At 45.8% G+C, this 21,223-nt stretch overlaps 1 protein-coding gene across 1 annotated transcript in view; it reads right to left on the reverse strand.

Annotated features, from left to right (window-relative positions):
- The window catches only part of csmd3b (CUB and Sushi multiple domains 3b), a 1,733,930-nt gene that overhangs the window by 171,385 nt on the left and 1,541,322 nt on the right, over positions 1-21,223 (reverse strand). The window contains exons 37-38 of the mRNA XM_067976258.1: positions 11,922-12,026; positions 10,936-11,054 (exon numbers count right to left, since the gene is read on the reverse strand). Of these exons, the coding sequence (XP_067832359.1) occupies positions 10,936-11,054; positions 11,922-12,026 (224 nt within the window). The remainder of the gene's footprint in view (positions 1-10,935; positions 11,055-11,921; positions 12,027-21,223) is intronic.

Raw genomic sequence — 21,223 nt, forward strand, 5'->3', positions numbered from 1 at the left:
CGGTCGCCCAACGTCATTAGTGAGAGGCCAAACACATACTCTTGTTGGTTGCGTTCACAACAGGCACTAACAGCACTCTGTTCTCACATGGTAGCAATTGCAGAACAAGAAACTCCTTTCTCACTTCACACTCCAGCCACTTTCTTTCCATTGAATACATCCTGCTTGCACTCTCACTAGATACACTACAAGAAACAGCTCCAAACATTTGCACATTCCTTCTGAACAGCTACTCATTAATTGTCTTTCTGCAGGACAAAATGGCTCACAACACTAGGGGGAGGAGCAAGACCGGGGGAGGACCACCCAACATCCAGGCCCTTAGTGAAATAGAACAGCCAGCCCTGGAGATGATCGGCTCAGCAACAACACAATGTCAGAGATAGTGAGGCTGGGGGCTTTATTGAGCAGGGTGTCGGCCTATTACTTATACCCTTTCATTAACTTCAAGCAAGTGTACATTTAACCACTTTGACACAATGTCACGCTGAAGTCTGTCATCTGCTACTGTCTCGCCTGTCAACTAATTCTTGTCCTTTTCTCTAGATTCTTCTCAGCACCTGGACCCTGTCAATGAGGATTCTGAGGACAATTCTCTGGAATATGCATTGTCACGTGTTCCATCCATCCCAAGCACCAGCACCACAGTAGGTTAGATTGCATTAGAGGGGACTGCACTTGGTGAAGCACCCAGCATGAGTGAGCAGGAGCAGGGACTAGTGGAAAGGACAATTCGGGAGACAAGTTGCCGGAAGGCAAGTTCACCTCCAAGCTCTGCTGAGGAGGACAGAGACACTGAATTCAAAGGCCCAGCCTTGGAAAGAAATCTCCTTTCAGAAAACAAACAATGTATTGGAAAGCTTGCCAAGGAGTTGCCATACAATGTCTGAAAGTTTGGAGGAGTCTGCTTCCAGCATATGCGGCATCCTGTCCCTGGGCATCAACACTGCAGCCTTCCATTGAGTGTGTGGTAACCTCCATTGATGTTGCAGCCAGGCACACACACCAGGAATCTATGTCACCAGCTTTTGTAACTTTTTGGAAGCTTAAACTGCTACCATTCCAATTCTGGGCTCCAGCATCTGCACCGCCTTGGAGATGCTGGTGGACCACATGAATAGGGGCTTTCACAGTGTCACTGATGCCCTCATGTCTGCACGTCTGCAGATCGGAGGAGTGATCAGCATGGTCCCATGAGACTGGCAATGGTACATGTTGCCTTTTCTCAGGATGTCAGCACGTCTGCTCCCTCACCAACCTCCTCAACCAATACCTGCCATGGTGCCAGAAAGCTAGCTTGGCTAGACTGGCCAGACAGAAGCTGAGGTGCTGCATTGTGCAGCTGGGCCCTCTCAGGCCCAAGCTCCCATAGGTCACCAACCACGAGCACCTCAAGGGTCCTCATTTGAGCAACAGCAGCTTTCCACCAGCTATGCTGAAAGCCAGTGGGGGAGCACCTCATAGGAATAGTAGGATTAGTAAAAAAGAATTGGTGAAAGGCACTATGGATTGACACCTGGGGCACGATTTTAAAAGGGAAAAATGGGTGGGTTAGGGGCAGAGGGGCATTCAAAAATGCAACCATTTCGGACCCGCCCCCAACCTGCCTGCAACCCGCCCATTTCCGGTTTTCACTGGGGCGGGACGAGGGCGGGCGACCAACCCGCTCCCAGGAGGCGGGTTGGTGATTAAAACCTTTCAAGGAGGTTGTAGAGTTTCCGATTTCAATCCCAGGGAGCTGGGATTCCCAGGCTTTCTCTTTCACATTAGGTGAAAGGAGGCGAGAAGGCCCGAAGCTAACAGTAGGTGCCTTTCTGGCATAGGCTGTGGGCCCAGAGGAGCAGAAGTGCTTGCCCCAGGCCCAACAAGCCTACCTGCAGTGACCCCCCAACAATCGCGGAACCCCCCAACCCGATCTCCAAACCGCCCCCCCCCCCCTCAAAGATCGCGAACTCCTGGCCCCCAATCCCCCCCCAAAACCAACGATCGCGGACTCCCAGCCCACAATCTCCGCCCCCCCCTCAACGATCACGGATCTCCGTGATGACCCCCAATCCCCCTCAACGATCACGGACCACGCGATGAACCCTGATCCTAACAACCCCCGCCCCCGTGACTTGCCCCCCTGTGACCCCCGTGCAAACCCATACCCCTCATGCCAACCCCGCCCCCCCACCCCCATCCATACAATCAAAGACTTACGACTTACCTAGACACGTCCTCTCCCTGGCTAGTTTCCCGTCCGACTGAGACTAGCCTGTCAATCAAGCCGGTCAGTCGGACGAAAACTGACAGAAAAAAATAGAAGACGTCCTTACGCCAAAATTATCAGGATGTCCGGGAAAACCGTACTGCAATTTGACCGGCCCGCCCCCTTCCCGGCTCGGAGTCAAAATCATGCCCATGATTTCAAAGCAATCATTGCTTTATCCGTTAAAGAATTATCCTTTTTACATTTGGCACTGTTGTCTGCAGTGTGGTTTCGTAGCAGCTTCTGAGTTTGCATTGTCAAGATATCATACCTATGATATTGAATGGTTTAAATGTTCTTCACTGTCGGAGGGGGTGATGGAGGTAACAAGAACTGTTAATGCAGAGGTGGATTGTGTAACATTTCAGCGGAATGAGCATATCGAAGTGCTGAGAAATCAACTCATCCCTGGCATCTCTGGTTGCAAGGTGTTGTAATGGCTCTCCCTCTTCTGCTCCATCCTCACTTTGATCCAAGTCTTCCTCGTCAGATGAGAGGAGTTCCTCCTGCTGTTTCTCCTCCACATGCAAACCTTTTTGGTTGTGCAACATTTAGCACACTACCACAATCCGTGTAGGCTACACTTTCAGTAGGCTTTACTGAAACCAGCTGCCTGACCTAGCCGGTCACCTAAACCGTTGTTTGAGGAGCCTAATTGGGTTCTCGATGTTCATCCTGGTGGTCCCATGGCTCTGGTTGTACCTCATTTATGCAAGAGTGTTGGAGTTATAGAGGGGTGTCGGCAGCCATGTGTGGAGGGGGTTAGCCCTCGTCTCCGAGCAGCCATCCATTAACTTCCTTGACCGGTAGAATAGTGGGTGAATGGTTTACTAGCACCGGATGAAGTCGCCGTGACAGCTGTCTGGAAACCTGGTACAGACCTGTATGATTCTGTGGCAGTGATCACTGATCACTGACAGTTACATGGGTAAGATGGGTATAGAGGGATATGGGCCAAGTGCAGGCAATTGGGACTAGCTTAGTGGTATGAACTGGGCGACATGGACATGTTGGGCCGAAGGGCCTGTTTCCATGTTGTAAGCTTCAATGATTCTATGATTCTATCAGCTGCATATTGATGTAATGTAATCCTTTTTGGTTAATGAATGCTGATGGCTGTTTTTTTGTTGCCTTGCTGGCTACATGTGTGCCGTCTATGACCACCTGCACATGAGGGAAATCAGCTATTGCAGCAAATTCCAGAGCACTTTCACTGTGACTGCTGGCGTCCACTGGAAAGATTGTAGTTATCAGCACTAGCAAAGACAACGTTGGCGATCTGTTTGATGCACTAATGAGCAGCAGACTGATAGATTCAGGAAATGTCCCCTGTAGCACCTTGGAAAGATCATAAAGTAAAGAAATTAAGGACTATGGTGATCTTAGCTGCCACAGGCAAAGCATGGCCACCTGGACCAACAGGCAGTAAGTCTTTTTGAAGAGGCTTAGAGGTCTGCGACAGCCTGTCTGGTAGAGCACAACCTCCTCATGCACTACTCCTCACACAGATCAAGGAAATTCACTCTGGGCCTGTAGACCCTATGGGCTGGATTACGCCTTCTTCGAGCAACCCAGCTAATCTGTTATTTTCTAGGAGACTGCTTCTTATGGCAGGTAGCCTACTGCTCCTGCTACTACAGCTCCTCTTCATGCAATCTAATCAAGTTAGTAAGGATGGTATCTATCATAATCTGTGTGTTTACTGAGCGTACTGAGCTTGAATAAAGGAGACTATGATGGTATGAGAGCGGAATTGATTAAAGTGGACTGGGAAAATAGATTAAAGGGTAAGACGGTACATGAGCAGTGGTGTTCATATAGGGAGTTATTTTACAACTTTCAAAATAAATATATTCCACTGAGGAAAAAAGGGTGTAAAAGAAATGACAGCCATCCGTGGCTAAGTAAAGAAATCAAGGATAGTATCCGACTAAAAACAAGGACATATAAGGTAGCCAAACTTAGTGGGAGGATAGAAGATTGGGAATTCTTCAAAAGGCAGCAAAAAGTAACGAAAGGATTGATTAAGAAAGGGAAGTTAGATTATGAAAAGAAATTAGCAAAAAATATAAAAACAGATAGCAAGAGTTTCTATAGTTATATAAAAAGAAAAAGGGTGGCTAAGGCAAACATAGGTCCCTTAGAGGATGAGACCGGGAAATTAATGGTGGGAAACATGGAGATGGCAAAAATGCTGAACAAATATTTTGTTTCAGTCTTTACAGTAGAGGACACTAAGAATATCCCAACACTGGACAAACAGGGGACTCTATGGGGGGAGGAGCTAAATACGATTAAAATCACTCAGGAGATGGTACTCAGTAAAATAATGGGACTCAAAGCGGATAAATCCCCTGGACCTGATGGCTTCCATCCTAGGGTCTTGAGGGAAGTGGCAGTAGGGATTGTGGATGCTTTGGTGATAGTTTTCCAAAATTCCCTGGACTCAGGAGAGGTCCTGGCAGATTGGAAAACTGCTAATGTAACACCGTTATTTAAAAAGGGTAGTAGGCAGAAGGCTGGAAATTATAGGCCAGTTAGCTTAACATCTGTGGTGGGTAAAATTTTGGAGTCTATTATTAAGGAGACAGTAACGGAACATTTAGATAAGCATAATTTAATAGGACAAAGTCAGCATGGCTTTATGAAGGGGAAGTCATGTCTGACAAATTTGCTTGAGTTCTTTGAGGATATAACGTACAGGGTGGATAAAGGGGAACCAGTGGACATAGTGTATTTAGACTTCCAGAAGGCATTCGACAAGGTGCCACATAAAAGATTATTACTTAAGATAAAAAATCACGGGATTGGGGGTAACATTCTGGCATGGGTGGAGGATTGGTTATCGAACAGGAAGCAGAGAGTTGGGATAAATGGTTCATTTTCGGACTGGCAACCAGTAACCAGTGGTGTTCCACAGGGGTCGGTGCTGGGTCCCCAACTCTTTACAATCTATATTAACGATTTGGAGGAGGGGACCGAGTGCAACATATCAAAATTTGCAGATGATACAAAGATGGGAGGGAAAGTAGAGAGTGAGGAGGACATAAAAAACCTGCAGGGGGATATAGACAAGCTGGGTGAGTGGGCGGAGATTTGGCAGATGCAATATAATATTGGAAAATGTGAGGTTATGCACTTTGGCAGGAAAAATCAGAGAGCAAGTTATTTTCTTAATGGCGAGAGACTGGAAAGTACTGCAGTACAAAGGGATCTGGGGGTCCTAGTGCAAGAAAATCAAAAAGTTGGTATGCAGGTGCAGCAGGTGATCAAGAAAGCCAACAGAATGTTGGCTTTTATTGCTAGGGGGATAGAATATAAAAACAGGGAGGTATTGCTGCAGTTATATAGGGTATTGGTGAGACCACACCTGGAATACTGCATACAGTTTTGGTCTCCATACTTAAGAAAAGACATACTTGCTCTCGAGGCAGTACAAAGAAGGTTCACTCGGTTAATCCCGGGGATGAGGGGGCGGACATATGAGGAGAGGTTGAGTCGATTGGGACTCTACTCATTGGAGTTCAGAAGAATGAGAGGCGATCTTATTGAAACATATAAGATTGTGAAGGGTCTTGATCGGGTGGATGCAGTAAGGATGTTCCCAAAGATGGGTGAAACTAGAACTAGGGGGCATAATCTTAGAATAAGGGGCTGCTCTTTCAAAACTGAGATGAGGAGAAACTTCTTCACTCAGAGGGTGGTAGGTCTGTGGAATTTGCTGCCCCAGGAAGCTGTGGAAGCTACATCATTAGATAAATTTAAAACAGAAATAGACAGTTTTCTAGAAGTAAAGGGAATTAGGGGTTATGGGGAGCGGGCAGGAAATTGGACATGAAGCTGAGTTCGGATCGGTCAATGCCCTGTGGGTGGCGGAGAGGGCCCAGGGGCTGTGTGGCCGGGTCCTGCTCCTACTTCTTGTGTTCTTTAGATTTGTGGTTGGGATCAGATCAGCCATGATCTTATTGAATGGCGGAGCAGGCTCGAGGGGCCGATTGGCCTACTCCTGCTCCAATTTCTTATGCTCTTATGTTCTTATGTACTGAGGGTGTGCAAGCAGAATAAATGCAGATAAAAGCAATTTCCAAAGCAAACTCTTCTGTGGAAATCCAAAATAATGAAATAGCAAACAAATACCTATGATCTGGGTGCTTGCAGGTGAGTGGCCATTTAAAAACAACTTCCAATAGCCCTTAGAGACCAATCATAGAATCATCGAAAGGTTACAGCACGGAAGGAGGCCATTCGGTCCACTGAGTCCGTGCCGGCTCTATGCAAGAGCAATCCAGCTGGTCCCACTCCCCCGCCCTATCCCGGTAGCCCTGCAAATTTTTTCCTTTCAAGTACTTATCCAGTTCCCTTTTGAAGGCCATGATTGAATCTGCCTCCACCACCGCCTTGGGCAGTGCATCCAGATCCTAACCACTCGCTGTGTAAAGAAGATTTTCCTCATGGTCACCTTTGGTTCTTTTGCCAATCACCTGAAATGTATGTCCTCTAGTTCTTGACCCTTCCACCAATGGGAACAGTTTCTCTCTGTCTCGACCCTTCATGATTTTGAATACCTCGATCAAATCTCCTCGCAACTGTCTCTGTTCCAAGGAGAACAACCCCAGTCTATCCATGTAACTAAAGTCCCTCATCCCTGGAATCATTCTAGTAAATCTCTTCTGCACCCTCTCTAAGGCCTTCACATCTTTCTTCAAGTGCAGTGCCCAGAACTGGACACAATACTCCAGTTGTGGTCGAACCAGTGTTGTATAAAGGTTCATCATGACTTCCATACTTTTGTACTCTATGCCTCTATTTATAAAGCCCAGAATCCCGTGTGCTCTTTTAACCGCTTTCTCAACCTGCCCTGCCACCTTCAACGATTTGTGCACATATATCCGCAGATCTCTCTGTTCCTGTATCCCTTTTAGAATTGTGCCCTCTAGTTTATATTGCCTCTCCTCGTTCTTCCTATCGAAATATATGACTTCGCATTTTTCTGCGTTAAATTTCATCTGTCATGTGTTCGTCCATGCCACCAGCCTGTCCATATCCTCTTGAAGTCTATCACTATCCTCCTCACTGTTCACTACCCTTCCAAGTTTTGTTTCATCTGCAAATTTTAAAATTGTGACCTGTACACCCAAGTCCAAGTCATTAATATATAACAAGAAAAGCAGTAGTCCCAGCACCAACCGCTGAGGAACACCACTGTACACTCCCTCCAGTCTGAAAAACAATGGTTTACCACTACTCTCTGTTTCCTGTCCCTTAGCCAATTTTGTATCCATGTTGTTACTGCCCCTTTATTCCATGGGCTGCAATCTTGATAATAAGCCTACCATGCAGCACTTTATCAAACGCCTTTTGAAAGTCCATACACACCACATCAACTGCATTGCCCTCATCTACCCTCTCTGTTACCTCATCAAAAAACTCTATCAGGTTAGTTAAACATGATTTGCCTTTAACAAATCCACGCTGGCTTTCCCGAATCAATCCACACTCATCCAAGCGACTGTTAATTTTGTCCCGGATTATCATTTCTAGAAGTTTCCCCACCACTGAGGTTGAACTGACTGGCCTGTAGTTGCTGGGTTTATCCTTACACCCTTTTTTGAACAAGGGTGTGACATTTGCAATTCTCTAGTCTTCTGGCACCATCCCCGTATCTAAGGATGTTTGGAAGATTATGGCCAGTACCTCCGCAATTTCCACCCTTACTTCTCTCAGCAACCTAAGATGCCTCCCATCCGGAACAGGTGACTTATCTACTTTCAGTACAGCTTGCCTTTCAAGCACTTCTTCTTTATCAATTTTTAGCCTATCCAGTATCTCAACTATATTTTCCTTTACTGAGATTGTGGCACCATCTTCTTCCTTGGTAAAGACAGATGCAAAGTACTCATTTAGTCCCTCGGCCATCCCCTCTGCCTCCATGAGTAGCTCTCCTTTAAAACTGTGGCAAATGGAATTCAATGTAGACAAATGTGAGGTCATCCACTTTGGATCAAAAAAGGATAGAACAGGGTACTTTCTAAGTGGTAAAAAGTTAAAAAAACAATGGATGTCCAAAGGGACTTAGGGGTTCAGGTGCATAGATAATTGAAGTGTCATGAACAGGTGCAGAAAATAGTCAATAAGGCTAATGGAATGCTGGCCTTTATATCTAGAGGACTGGAGTACAAGGGAGCAGAAGTTATGCTGCAGCTATACAAAATCCTGGTTAGACCGCACCTGGAGTATGGTGAGCAGTTCTGGGCACCGCACCTTCGGAAGGACATATTGGCCTTGGAGGGAGTGCAGCATAGGTTTACTAGAATGATACCCGGACTTCAAGGGTTAAGTTACGAGGAGAAATTACACAGATTGGGGTTGTATTCTCTAGAGTTTCGAAGGTTAAGGGGTGATCTGATCGAAGTTTATAAGATATTAAGGGGAACAGATAGGGTGGATAGAAAGAAACTATTTCCGCTGGTTGGGGATTCTAGGAGTAGGGGGCACAGTCGAAAAATTAGAGCCAGACCTTTCAAGAGCGAGATTAGAAAACATTTCTAAACACAAAGGGTGGTAGAAGTTTGGAACTCTCTTCCGCAAATGGCAATTGATACTAGCTCAATTGCTAAATTTAAATCTGAGATAGATCGCTTTTTGGCAACCAAAGGTATTAAGGGATATGGGCCAAAGGCAGGTATATGGAGTTAGATCACAGATCAGCCATGATCTTATCAAATGGCGGAGCAGGCACGAGGGGCTGAATGGCCTACTCCTGTTCCTATGTTCCTATGTTCCTTTATGGTCCCTAATCAGTCCCACCCCTCCTCTTACTACCCGTTTACTGTTTACATGCCTGCAGAATATTTTTGGATTCCCTTTTATGTTGGCCACCAATCTATCTCATACTCTCTCTTTGCCCCTCTTATTTCCTTTTTCACTTCCCCTCTGAACTTTCTATATTCTGCCTGGTTCTCACTTGTGTAATCAACCTGACATCTGCCATACGCCCCTTTTTTACGTTTCATCTTACTCACTATCTCTTTTGTCAACCAGGGAGCTCTGGCTTTGGTTGCCCTACCTTTCTGCCTCGAGGGAATGCGCCTGGACTGTACTCGAACCATCTCCTCTTTAAATCTGCCCACAGTTCAATTACAGTTTTGCCTGTTAATCTTTGATTCGAATTTACCTGGTCCAGATCTGTTCTCATCCCACTGAAATTGACCCACCTCCAATTGAGTATTTTTATTTTAGAGTGGTCTATGTCCTTTTTCATAGCTATTCTAAACCTTATAATACTATGATCGCTGCTCCCTAAATGCTCCCCCATTGGCACTTGCTCCACTTGACCTGCCTCATTCCCCAGAACCAAGTCCAGCAATGCCTCCTTCCTCATTGGGCTGGAAACGTATTGGTTAATAAAGTTATCCTGAACACATTTCAAAAACTCCCCCCCTCTTTGCCCCTTATATTGTTACTTTCCCAGTCTATATCAGGATAGTTGAAGTCCCCAGTTATCACTACTCTATGGCTTTTGCACCTCTCTGTAATTTCCCTGCAAATTTGCTCCTGTATATCCTTCGCACCAGTTGGTGGCCTGTAGAATACACCCAGTAATTTAATGGCACCTCTTTTAGTTCTTAACTCTAACCAAATAGATTCTGTCCTTGACCCCTCCGGGACATCCTCTCCTCTCCCATACTGCAATATTCTCCTTAATTAATAGTGCCACCCCCCTCCTCTCTTTCCTTCCCTATCTTTCCTGAAGACCTTGTATCCAGGAATATTTAGTACCCAATCCTGCCCTTTTTTGAGCCGGGACTCTGTCAATGCCACAACATTGTATTCCCATGTGGCTATTTGCGCCTGCAGCTCACCAACCTTGTTTACCTTGCCTTGTGAGTTTACACACATGCACTGCAAACCAGCCTGAGACTTTCTTGTACTCTCTCATAGTCTGATCCCACCTAATACTGTACTATTACTTGCTCTACTGCTATCTTTCTCCCCGGATCCTTTGTGCCCCTTGTTTCTCCTTTCCATTGCTACATCCTGGTGCCCAGCCCCCCGCCAAATTAGTTTAAACCCACCCCCACAGCACTAGCGAACCTCCTCACGAGGACATTGGTCCCAGCTCCGTTGAGGTGCAACTCGTCCAGCCTGTACAGGTCACAGCATCCCCAGAACTGGTCCCAATGCCCCAGGAATCTAAAGCCTTCCTTCCTGCACCATCTCTCCAGCCACGCAGTCATCTGCCCTATCCTCCTATTTCTATACTCACTAGTGCGTGGCACCGGGAGTAATCCGGAGATTACTACCTTTGAGGTAGTATCCAATTAGATTTTGCTCAGCCGGTTCTGTGCTGGGCAGGACTTCTGTTTTGACACTAAAATGACATGCCAGGTCCCTGATTTTGGGTATTCATGAGGCGCCCGCCTAAAAAAATCTGCGTGGTTAATATGGCAGTGAACAGGAATGAGGTGCTAAGTGTACCCATGGAATTTTAATTCTGCTACCACCCTGTTTCCCCTGGATTGGAGAGATGAAATTTCCCCCTTTAGTCTCTGAAGCATTACCTGAACACAGACAAATATTGTCCCTTCGTCAAATGACCTGTCTAAACACCAAATGGAATGGTAGAATCTGTACAGCTTTGTAAAAGGAGTAATGATTTGTTTATTATGACTCCAATTGCTCACCTGAAGAGAGTATCCCCGATCACACTGAAATGATATTACATCTCCAACCAAGTATCTGTCTCCATTTTTGATTCCGTTGCTGGGAGTAAGTGGTTCTGGGCAGGAATCCAGTCCGATAGCTGCAAAACCATACTTCATATTAGCCACCGATACTTAAAATGACATGCTCTGTTCAAAGAGCCATAAATATTGACCACAATTATTCTCTGAAACATGTCTTTAACCACCTTTTCTTTGACCTGTGAGATAGTTTTCCTTGTTTATTTTTACAACTGAGCTTATTAAATAATGAGAATGGACAACAGAAAGGGGTTTCTTTACCAGTGAAAGTAAGAAACATCCTGATGTTTATTTGTATTAGACAGATTTTGTCATGGATTAGAGCAGTGTTGGCATACTGGGACATGGATTGACATGATCATTCTCCATGTGATAAGTTTTTCAGGCCTGATTTTAACCCAGCCCTCTCAGCGCAAACAGGGCAGGAGGTAGTTAAAATGGTGGTTGGGGTGGGTAGGTGGCAGGTGGGGGCCTACTTTAAATTCAAAAGTCATGGCCTGATGATGTCACTGGCACCACAATGTGATTTTAACTGCAGATATCGGGATGTCCAGGCGTTAAAATGGCCTGGGCCTCACACCGAACTCTCCATGGGAGTTTCCCTCCCTCCATACACCTCACCCGTGCCCAAATTAAAATTGGGACTTTAATTTTAAACTGGTCATATGGAGGAAACTGGGCACCACCAGGCAGGGAAGAAAGAGAGGAAAAAATAAGTTAATCCATTCTCAACCACCTCCTGTCAGCCAATTGTAGGAAAGCACTGGCAGACAGCCAAGAGCAGGTCACCTGCAAACCATCAACTAGGAAACAATGTACGGGATAGCAAGCCAAATAAGAGAGAAAAATAAGTGTCAGTAGAGTAAAGCAAAGATAATGCTGTTAGAAAAGCATAAGAGAGTCCATTTGGATAAGTACTGCATTACCTGTGTACTCTAGGTGAAAGCCAGCAGCTGAAATGCTGATATCTGACTGAAAGTTGAGGTACAGATTATTAGATGTGCTGTTGAGGAGCACTGGTATCGTAGTGCCTGAGGGGAGAAAAAAAAATAAAAATAAAAAAAGTTAGCATTTGGATTTCATATTTTCATTTCAATTTTGTTTTTGCTTGTAATTTTGTTCACAGTCTTCTCACTTCCCCCCTCCCCATCATCATTCGCCTCAGTCGAGATCGTGGATGATCTAGAGTGCAGAGTGAAGATTTTCGTGGATCTGCACCCAGATGTACTGAATCATCTGGATGCTGTAAAAATTGGAAAATTGGGCAGGTTCCTTTTCCATTGTGCACTTCAACCCGCCCAATTTTCCAATATTTGCTGTGTCCAACCAATCTGGCATCCCTGTGTACTGACCTGGGAAAATGTCCCTTTAGACATCGCCATTGATTGATCCACCTTGAATGGTAAGAGAAGATTTGCTCCCTTGTCAGATTTTGTTCCCTTTCTCCTTCGAGGGACTGATTTTTACCTATCCGAGGAAATTCAGTCGTGATTTAGGCGAGATTAGCCGGCTGCTGGCAAAATCATCCTCTCGGAAATCTTTCCACACAACTCAGCCTTATGGTTTCTCTGACTTTGAAATTTTTGATCAGCAATGGAGTCAAAGGATATGGGGAAAGGGCGGGAAAGTGGAGTTGAGGTAAAAATCAGATCAGCCATGATCTCATTAAATGGCGGAGCAGACTCGAGGGGCCGAATGGCCTACTCCTGCTCCTATCTCTTACGATCTTATGATCTCTTACTTACGATCTTATGATGAAAACTCCCAATTTAGTGCCAAATTATGGCAAGCTGTGGATCAGACCGACTAGCAAATTGATTTAGACTACTCAAACTTAATTCATATAGACTTTCGTCCTATTATTCTGGAAAAAACTTGGAATAAATCTAAGCTTGTGCCCCCCATGACTCACTGGGGGCTACAATTGGTCTTCGGCAAGAGCACAAAACAGGTGATAGTATTCGGCAGCTCATTTCACATGCGCCCGATTTTCTTTTCTGTTGAAGTCATGGAAAAGAAAATCAGGCAAGCTGTAAAACAGGCTGCTGATTCACTAATGCATTTTGCACTGCAGCCCAAGACCAACCTCACCACCCCCTCTCCCCCGCCCCACCCGACCCCAGTGAGTTTATCTAGTGAGTATCTGAACTATGCAGATCAGCAAAGTTTCAAGTTTAGTCCTCAGCCTGTTCTGAGTTAGCTGATTTCTCCTAGGATGGTGGTCAGGCACTGAATGTTCTTGGGTAGGGGAAGCAAAAATCAGTATGGGTTCCCGATTCTGATCACTATTTCATGGCCACTGCTAGAAATGGGTGCTATGAAATGGGTGGACACCAGGTGAGAACAGAATTATTCTTAGTTACGATACATTCCATGGGCAAAATAGTATGAGGACTCTGACCAGCAAGGTTCATATAACACTTTTAGGTTTTCTCCCCTCTCCTTTAAACAAAATGAAAAAGGTTTTGCCAAAGCATTTTTTGGAATGCTTACATCCCTTTAAGTGAATATTTAGCACTGTTCCTATTTATCAATGAAGGCTTGAACATGACTATGCCTTATTATTGCCCTTTCATAGGAACATACCAACAGGAGTAGGCCATTCAGCCATTTGCGCATGTTCCACCATTCAATCATGGCTGATCTGTACCTCAACTCCATTTACCCGCCTTTTGCTTGATAACCATCCCAACAAAAATCTGTGGATCTCAATCTTGAAAATGTCAATTGATCCAGCATCCACATTCTTTGTGTGTGAGAGTTGGAGAATTCACTCCTAAATGGCTTCGCTCTAATTTTAAGATTATGTCCCCTTGATCTGGATTCCCCCACGAGAAGAAATAGTTTCTCTGTATCTACCCTATCGAGTCCCTATAACATTTTAAGGGCCTTGATTAGATCACCCTTCAACCTTCTAAACCCAAAGGAATACAAACCAATTTTATGCAACCTGTCCTTATAACATAACCCTGCTTAGTCCTGCTTTATTTTTCTAGCAAATCTGCATGAAAGGTGCTTCATAAATGCAAGATTTTTTCTTTCTTTTTTGAGGTTCGGTGCTCAAAACTGAACACAGTGCTCCAGATGGGATCTGACCAAGGCTCCATACAACTGAAGCAACATTTCCTCACTTCTTCATTCCAAACCCTTTGAGATAATGCCATCATTCCATTAGCCTTTTTGATTACTTTTTCCACCTGTGCACTAGCTTTTTGTGATATGTGCACATGGACACCTAAATCCCTTTACTCCTCCACAGCTGCTAGTTTCTCACCATTAAGAACATATTCTGATTTGTCTTTCTCAGATCCAAAATAAATGACCTTATGCTTCCTGAGGGTAATGGGAATTCTCAAAGGTGTCAGCAGACAAGCTGGAATTTGGTAGTCCATGTCTCCCAAGGGTCTACCACTTAAAAAGCTTGAAACATGAGCAACTGCTTGCATTATTTTCCATCTGTGATTGCATACCACTTGTAAGTTAGGCAAGTAAGCAGTAACACTTTGTATTGGCAAAGGAGGAGGCATTGTGGAATGAATATTGACGCAAGAGCAAATGATGTTGCCTTGTACTTGTGGAATACCTCATATCTGAAAAAATGTCTCTAATCTGTAAAACTATTGCTGTATGATGTCTTCCTTATAAGTGCAGAAGCACACTGAAAAATTGCTTCTGTAACTTCTGTAATTCAGTGGCAAATTGCATATTGACTGATCCAATAATGTCGCTAAATGATCCCTGGAAATATGCAGTGGCATAGAAGTTTAATCCAGTGCTCATTTTATATGGAGTGCCACCTGTTTCCCTGTTTATTACCGGGACATATCTATCCCAATCTTACTATGTAACCACGCCTATGTAACTTGAGTTTCCCTGTGTCCATTCACGTGTGCATTTTGGCTGCAGCTCCGGACCTGAGCCCATCGCTTCTATTTCCCCTTTTTTCTTCTTTTCCCTTTACCCCTCCAAGGCCTCCCCCCATCTCCTGTAGTCATGCCTCCTTTCATTGCTCCCCTCTCAGGTACTCTGCACCCCCCAAATCCTTACCCCAACCCTTCAGCACCCCTTGACATTCCTATTCTCTTGCTGCCGTACCAGGATTGACTCTCTCTTAGATAAGCCTACAGCTTCCCTCTGTGCCTCTCTTGGCATCCTTCGAAGTGCCCATCAAGGCACTCGCTGCTGCCTCCTTACGAGTAGCAACCCCAACTGTCTCATCCTACTCTCTCACTGACTTGCCCGCCCAGCGCGCCTGCTGGGGGCTAATCTTGCCAATCTCCTTCCCGTCTCATTTAACCCTCCCAGCGCTGAACCTGTGGACACTGCCAGTGGATCAGCTATCACGCCCCTCTCCGCATCTCCCTCCAGAATGTCCATTCATTTGTGAACAAGGCCCTTGCCATCCATGAGCTTATTGTGGATGATTGCATTGACACCATGGACTTGATGGAAACCTGGCTGATGGGTAATGAAACCTTCCCCCTTAATGAAGCCTCGCCACCTGGCTATATCTTCCACCGCCCAGACTGCAGCGGTGACAGTGCGAACCTGATCACCAAATCACACCTTGGTCTGTCCCCCTACTCCTCTGGCACCTTCTCCTCCGTTGAGCATTTCAACTTATTCCACCCCTTTCACCTCCCCTTTAAAACCCTGGCTCTCTACTGCCCACCCAAGTACCACACCAAGTTTCTCACTGGGATATCTTCACTGCTTTCCTCCCTCAGCCTCTGCACTGAGCGACTTTTCATCCTCGGTGATTTTAACCTCCATCTCAACTCATCATGCCCACTCTCCCCCGAGTTCACTGCCCTCCTATCCTCCATTAATCTCTCCCTCCATATAAACACCCCTACCCATATTCACGTCTGCCCCCTCAACATTGCCATCTCGCGTGGCGTCTCTACTCCCATTGTGTCAATCGCAGATAAGGCCATTTCTGATCACTTCCTTGCATCCATCTCCACCCACATCCCCTGCCCCCTCCCGAACCCACATCCTTTTGTGTCTGCCCCTGGAAAAAACTCTCCCCCAGGTCATTTACAACAGCACTTTCAAATTCCCAACTGTCTAGCCTTTGACCTTCCATTCACTACAACATTTCTGCAGCTACCGATCTGCTCAATCACACCCTCACCTCCATCTTTAATGCCCTTGTTCCCATTAAAGGCATTACTCTCTCTCACCCTGGTCGTTCCCCCTGGTATGGCCCTCACCACTCCCTTAAGTGCAAGGGATGTAGACTTGAACGTTTATGGCGGACATTTGGTTTAGCCATTCATTGCCAAATCTGGTTGGTCCACATAAAGCACTGAGTCCTGCTCTCCCCTGCCAAAACTGTTGACTATTCCAGCATCATCCTGGAATGCAAAGATAACCTCTGGCTTCTCTTCTCCACTACAAACTGTCGTCTTAAACCCCTCTCCCCTACATCCTCCACCCTCACCTCCAACAAACGAGGAGCTCATGGACTACCTTGTCACTAAGAATGAGAACATCCGTTCAGCTTCCCCTGCCACTTCCCTCCGTTCTCCTAGCCCACCAAGCCAAACCTCCCCAACGGTTCCCCCCTACCCTAGCCCTGAACTTGGGTCTTTCTCTAGTTTCTCTCCTATTTTCCCTCATGCCCTCTCTGAGCTCATCTTGACCATGAGACCCACCTCCTGCTCCCTCGACCCTATTCCCACCAAACTGCTGACCACCCAACTTCTCTTCCTGGCCCCCGTGTTAGCAGATATCATTAGTGGTTCCCTCTCCTCAGGTACTGTCCCCCTCCCCGTCAAATCTGCCGTCATCACGACCCCTCCTTGAAAAACCCAACTTTGACCCCTCTGTCCTTGCAAAGTATCGCTCCATCTCCAACCTCACTTTCCTTTACAAAGTCCTTGAACATCTTGTCGCCTCCCAAATCCAAAAGCTTTCCCGCAACTCCATGTTTCAGCCCCTGCCACAGTACTGAAACGGCCCTTATCAAAGTCACAAATAACATCCTATTTGACTGTGACTGTGGTAAACTGTCTCTCCTCATGCTTCTCTCCCTATCTGCAGCCTTTGACACAGTTGACCACACCATCCTCCTCCAACACCTCTCCTCCGTCATCCAAAGGGGGATGCACTCGCCTGGTTCCATTCTTATCTATCCAGTCGTAGCCAGGGAATCACTGGCAATGGCTTCTCTTCCCACTCCCATACCGTTACCTCTGGAGTCCCCCAAGGATTAACCGTGGCTCCCTCCTATTTCTCATCTACATGCTGCCCCTAGACGACATCATTTGAAAATGCAACAGCAGGTCCCACATGTATGCTGACGCCACCCAGCTCTACCTCACCACCACCTCCCTCAACCCCTCCACCGTCTCTCATTTTTGCCACACTGCTTGTTCGACATCCAATACCGAATGAGCAAAGATTTCCTCCAAGTAAATATCGAAAAGACCGAAGGCATTTTCTTTGGTCTCTGCTACAAACTCGTTCCCTGGCTGTCAACTGCATCCCTCTCCCTGGCCACTGTCTGAGGCTGAACCAGACCATTCACAACCTCGGTGTCCTATTTGACCCTGAGGTGAGCTTCCAACCACATATCTGCTCCATCACCAAGACCGCCTACTTCCACCTCTGTAACACTGCACGTCTCTGCCCCTGCCTCAGTTCATCGGCTGCTGAAACCCTCATCCATGTCTTTGTTACCTCTAGACATGACTATTCCAATGCTCTCCTGGCTGGCCTCCCATCTTCCACCCTCCGTAAACTTGAGCTCATCCAAAACTCTGCTGCCCATATCCTAACTCGCACCAAGTCCCGTTAACCCGTCATCCCTGTGCTCATTGACCTACATTGGCTCCTGGTCCAGGAACGCCTGAATTTTAAGATTCTCATCCTTGCTTTCAAATCCCTCCATGCCCTCACCCCTCCCTATCTCTTTAACCTCGTCCAGCCCTACACCCCTTCAAAATCTCTGCGCTCCTCCAATTCTTGCCTCTTACGATTCCCGATTTTAATCGCTCCGTCACTGGTGGTCTGCCTTCAGCTGCCTAGGCCTCTAAGCTCTGGAATTCCCTCCCTAAACCTCTCCGGCCTTTCTCTCCTCCTTTAACATGCTCCTTAAAACCTACCTCCTTCTGTCCTAATATCTCCTTATGTGGCTTAGTGTCAAATTTTGTTTGAAAACAGTCCTGTGAAGCGCCTTAGGGCGTTTTACGATGTTAAAAATAAGAATGCACATTGCTGTTAAACATAGAAACATAGAAACATAGAAAATAGGAACAGGAGTAGGCCATTCAATATGATCATCGCTGATCCTCTATCTCAATACCATATTCCCGCTCTCTCCCCATACCCCTTGATAACTTTTGTGTCTAGAAATCTATCTATCTCCTTCTTAAATATATTTAGTGACTTGGCCTCCACAGCCTCCTGTGGTAGAGAATTCCACAGGTTCACCACTCTCTGAGTAAAGAAATTTCTCCTCATCTCAGTCCTAAATGTCCTAACCCGTATCCTGAGACTGTGACCTCTTGTTCTGGACCCCCCCCCCCCCCCACCCAGCCAGGGGAAACATCCTCCCTGCATCCAGTCTGTCTAGCCCTGTCAGAATTTTATATGTTTCAATGAGATCCCCTCTCATTCTTCTAAACTCGAGTGAGTACAGGCCGAGTCAACCCAATCTCTCCTCATTCGACAGTCCTGCCATCCCAGGGACCAGTCTGGTGAACCTTCGCTGCACTCCCTCGATGGCAAGTATATCCTTTCTTAGGTAAGGAGACCATAACTGCACACAATACTCCAGGTGTGGTCTCACCAAGGCTCTGTATAACTGCTCCTGTACTCAAATGCTCTTGCACTGAAGGCCATTATACCACTTGCCTTCCTAAACTACTTGCTGCACCTGCAGGGTATACAAGGACACCCAGGTCCCTTTGTACATCAACATTTCCCAATCTATCACCATTTAAATAATACTCTGCCTTTCTGTTTTTCCTTCCAAAGTGGCTATCTTCACATTTATCCACCTTATACTGCATCTGCCATGTATTTGCCCACTCACTCAACTTGTCTAAATCACTTTGAAGCCTCTTTGCATCCTCCTCACAACTCACGATCCCACCTAGTTTTGTGTCGTCAGCAAACTTGGAAATATTACATTTAGTTCCCTCATCCAAATCATTGATATATATTGTGAATAGCTGGGGCCCAAGCACCGATCCCTGCTGTTCCCCACTAGTCACTGCCTGCCACCCCAAAAAAGACCCATTTATTCCTACTCTCTGTTTCCTGTCTGTTAACCAATTTTCAATCCATGCCAGTATATTACCCCCAATCTCATGTGCTTTAATTTTGCACACTAACCACTAACTTTATCAAAGGCCTTCTGAAAATCCAAATAAACCATATCCACTGGTTCTCCCTTATCTATTCTACCAGCCACACCCTCAAAAAACTCCAGTAGGTTTGTCAAACATGATTTCCCTTTCATTAATCCATGTTGACTTTGTCCAATCCCGTTGATATTTTTTAAGTGCCCTGTTATCACATCCTTTATAACAGACTCTAGTATTTTCCCTATTACTGATGTTAGACTAACCGGTCTGTAGTTCCCTGGTTTCTCTCTCCCACCTTTTTTAAATAGTGGGGTTACATTTGCCACCCTCCAATCTGCAGGAACTGTTCCATAATCTATAGAATTTTGGAAGATGACAATTAATGCATCCATTATTTCCATGGCTACTTCTTTTAGTACTCTGGGATGCAGATTATCAGGCCCTGGGGATTTATCGGCTTTCAGTCCCATTAATTTCTCCAGCACTATTTTTTTTACTAATACTAATTTCCTTTAATTCCTCCTTCTCACTAGTCCATTGGTTCCCGAGCATTTCTGGGAAGTTATTTGTGTCCTCTTCCGTGAAGGCAGAACCAAAGTATTTGTTTAATTGCTCTGTCATTTCCTTGTTCCCCATTATAAATTCTCCCATTTCTGACTGTAAGGGACCTACATTTGTCTGCACTAATCTTTTTCTTATTACATACTTGTAGAAGCTTTTACAGTCCACTTTTATGTTCCTTGCAAGTTTAATCTTATACTCTATTTTTTCCCTCTTAATCAATCTCTTGGTCCTTTCATAAATCCACATTTATGATAAACGCGATATAAATGCACATTGCTGTTGCTGTTGATGTTTTACTACATTAAAGGCACGATACAAATGCAAGTTGTTGTTTGTTGCCCTTTGCTGACAGAGGTGGCCCAAAATTCCTCAGGTCACGACCTTGGCAGTTCTGCCAGAATCGAGCCCAACACTGCCCTCCAACTTTGACCCCGTCCACGTTTGTGGGGTTAGTGCCACCTCATTAGCATGGAGTAGGCCAAAGTGCCACTATAGTCACATTTCTGGTGCCTGCCTGCCCCACGCCCAATGGAAGTTCGTCTTTGGTATAACCTTGTAGAGGGATTTCCCAGCACACCCCCTCCCGCCACTTCCCCTCACCTTCGCAACATTCCCTTTGGCCCTCTGATCAAGGGGGCTGATCTGCACAGTTTAGAAAATAATTGCACTCTTCAGGTGTATAGCCCACTTGCCTGGCCTGAATCCCACTGGTGGGTCCCACCAATCCCCTTGTGGTGGTTGAAATACCTCCATTCACTCAGCGCATCAGCCGCTACTACTATGCCAGGTCCTGCTGGCGCCTGCGGAGTAGGAACTCCTGACTTAGGAAGTTCTCACCCTGGCTCTGCCCCCTGTCCACCACTTACCTTGGAAGAGGCAGATGAAAATTCCATCTCTTACAAGTCATTGAGGAAGCTCTCGGAAATGGCAGAGATCCAGTGAAACCAGGGGTTTACACTAGTCTATCGCTGGATCTAGGGCAGGAGACCAGTGAAACCCCTGAGGAATTTTGGGGCCCATGTCTGTGTTGAAAAGCAGCCTTCTAAAATACAGGTCTTCAATGAGGTTATGGTACCTGATTTGTATGTGATACCCTAAGTAGTAATGAGTTCTGAAGATCCATTTCCTATGCCTTTGGTCTTTCCTGGCAATGGTCTATTATGTTCCCGTTCCTCCTCCTCTCAACTCGTCCAGCAATAGATGTAAGCAGAGTTGCTTCAAGTCTCCTGTTACCAATAACCATAAGCTGGATGCAGCTTCACTGTTCATGCAAACTCTGGCTGCTCCCTCAACTGATTTAACATCAGGTTGAAACTGGAGTAATCATGCAATGTGAGAAATTAGTA

This window comes from Heptranchias perlo, chromosome 3 (genome assembly GCF_035084215.1).
Source record: "Heptranchias perlo isolate sHepPer1 chromosome 3, sHepPer1.hap1, whole genome shotgun sequence".
Classification (NCBI taxonomy): domain Eukaryota; kingdom Metazoa; phylum Chordata; class Chondrichthyes; order Hexanchiformes; family Hexanchidae; genus Heptranchias; species Heptranchias perlo.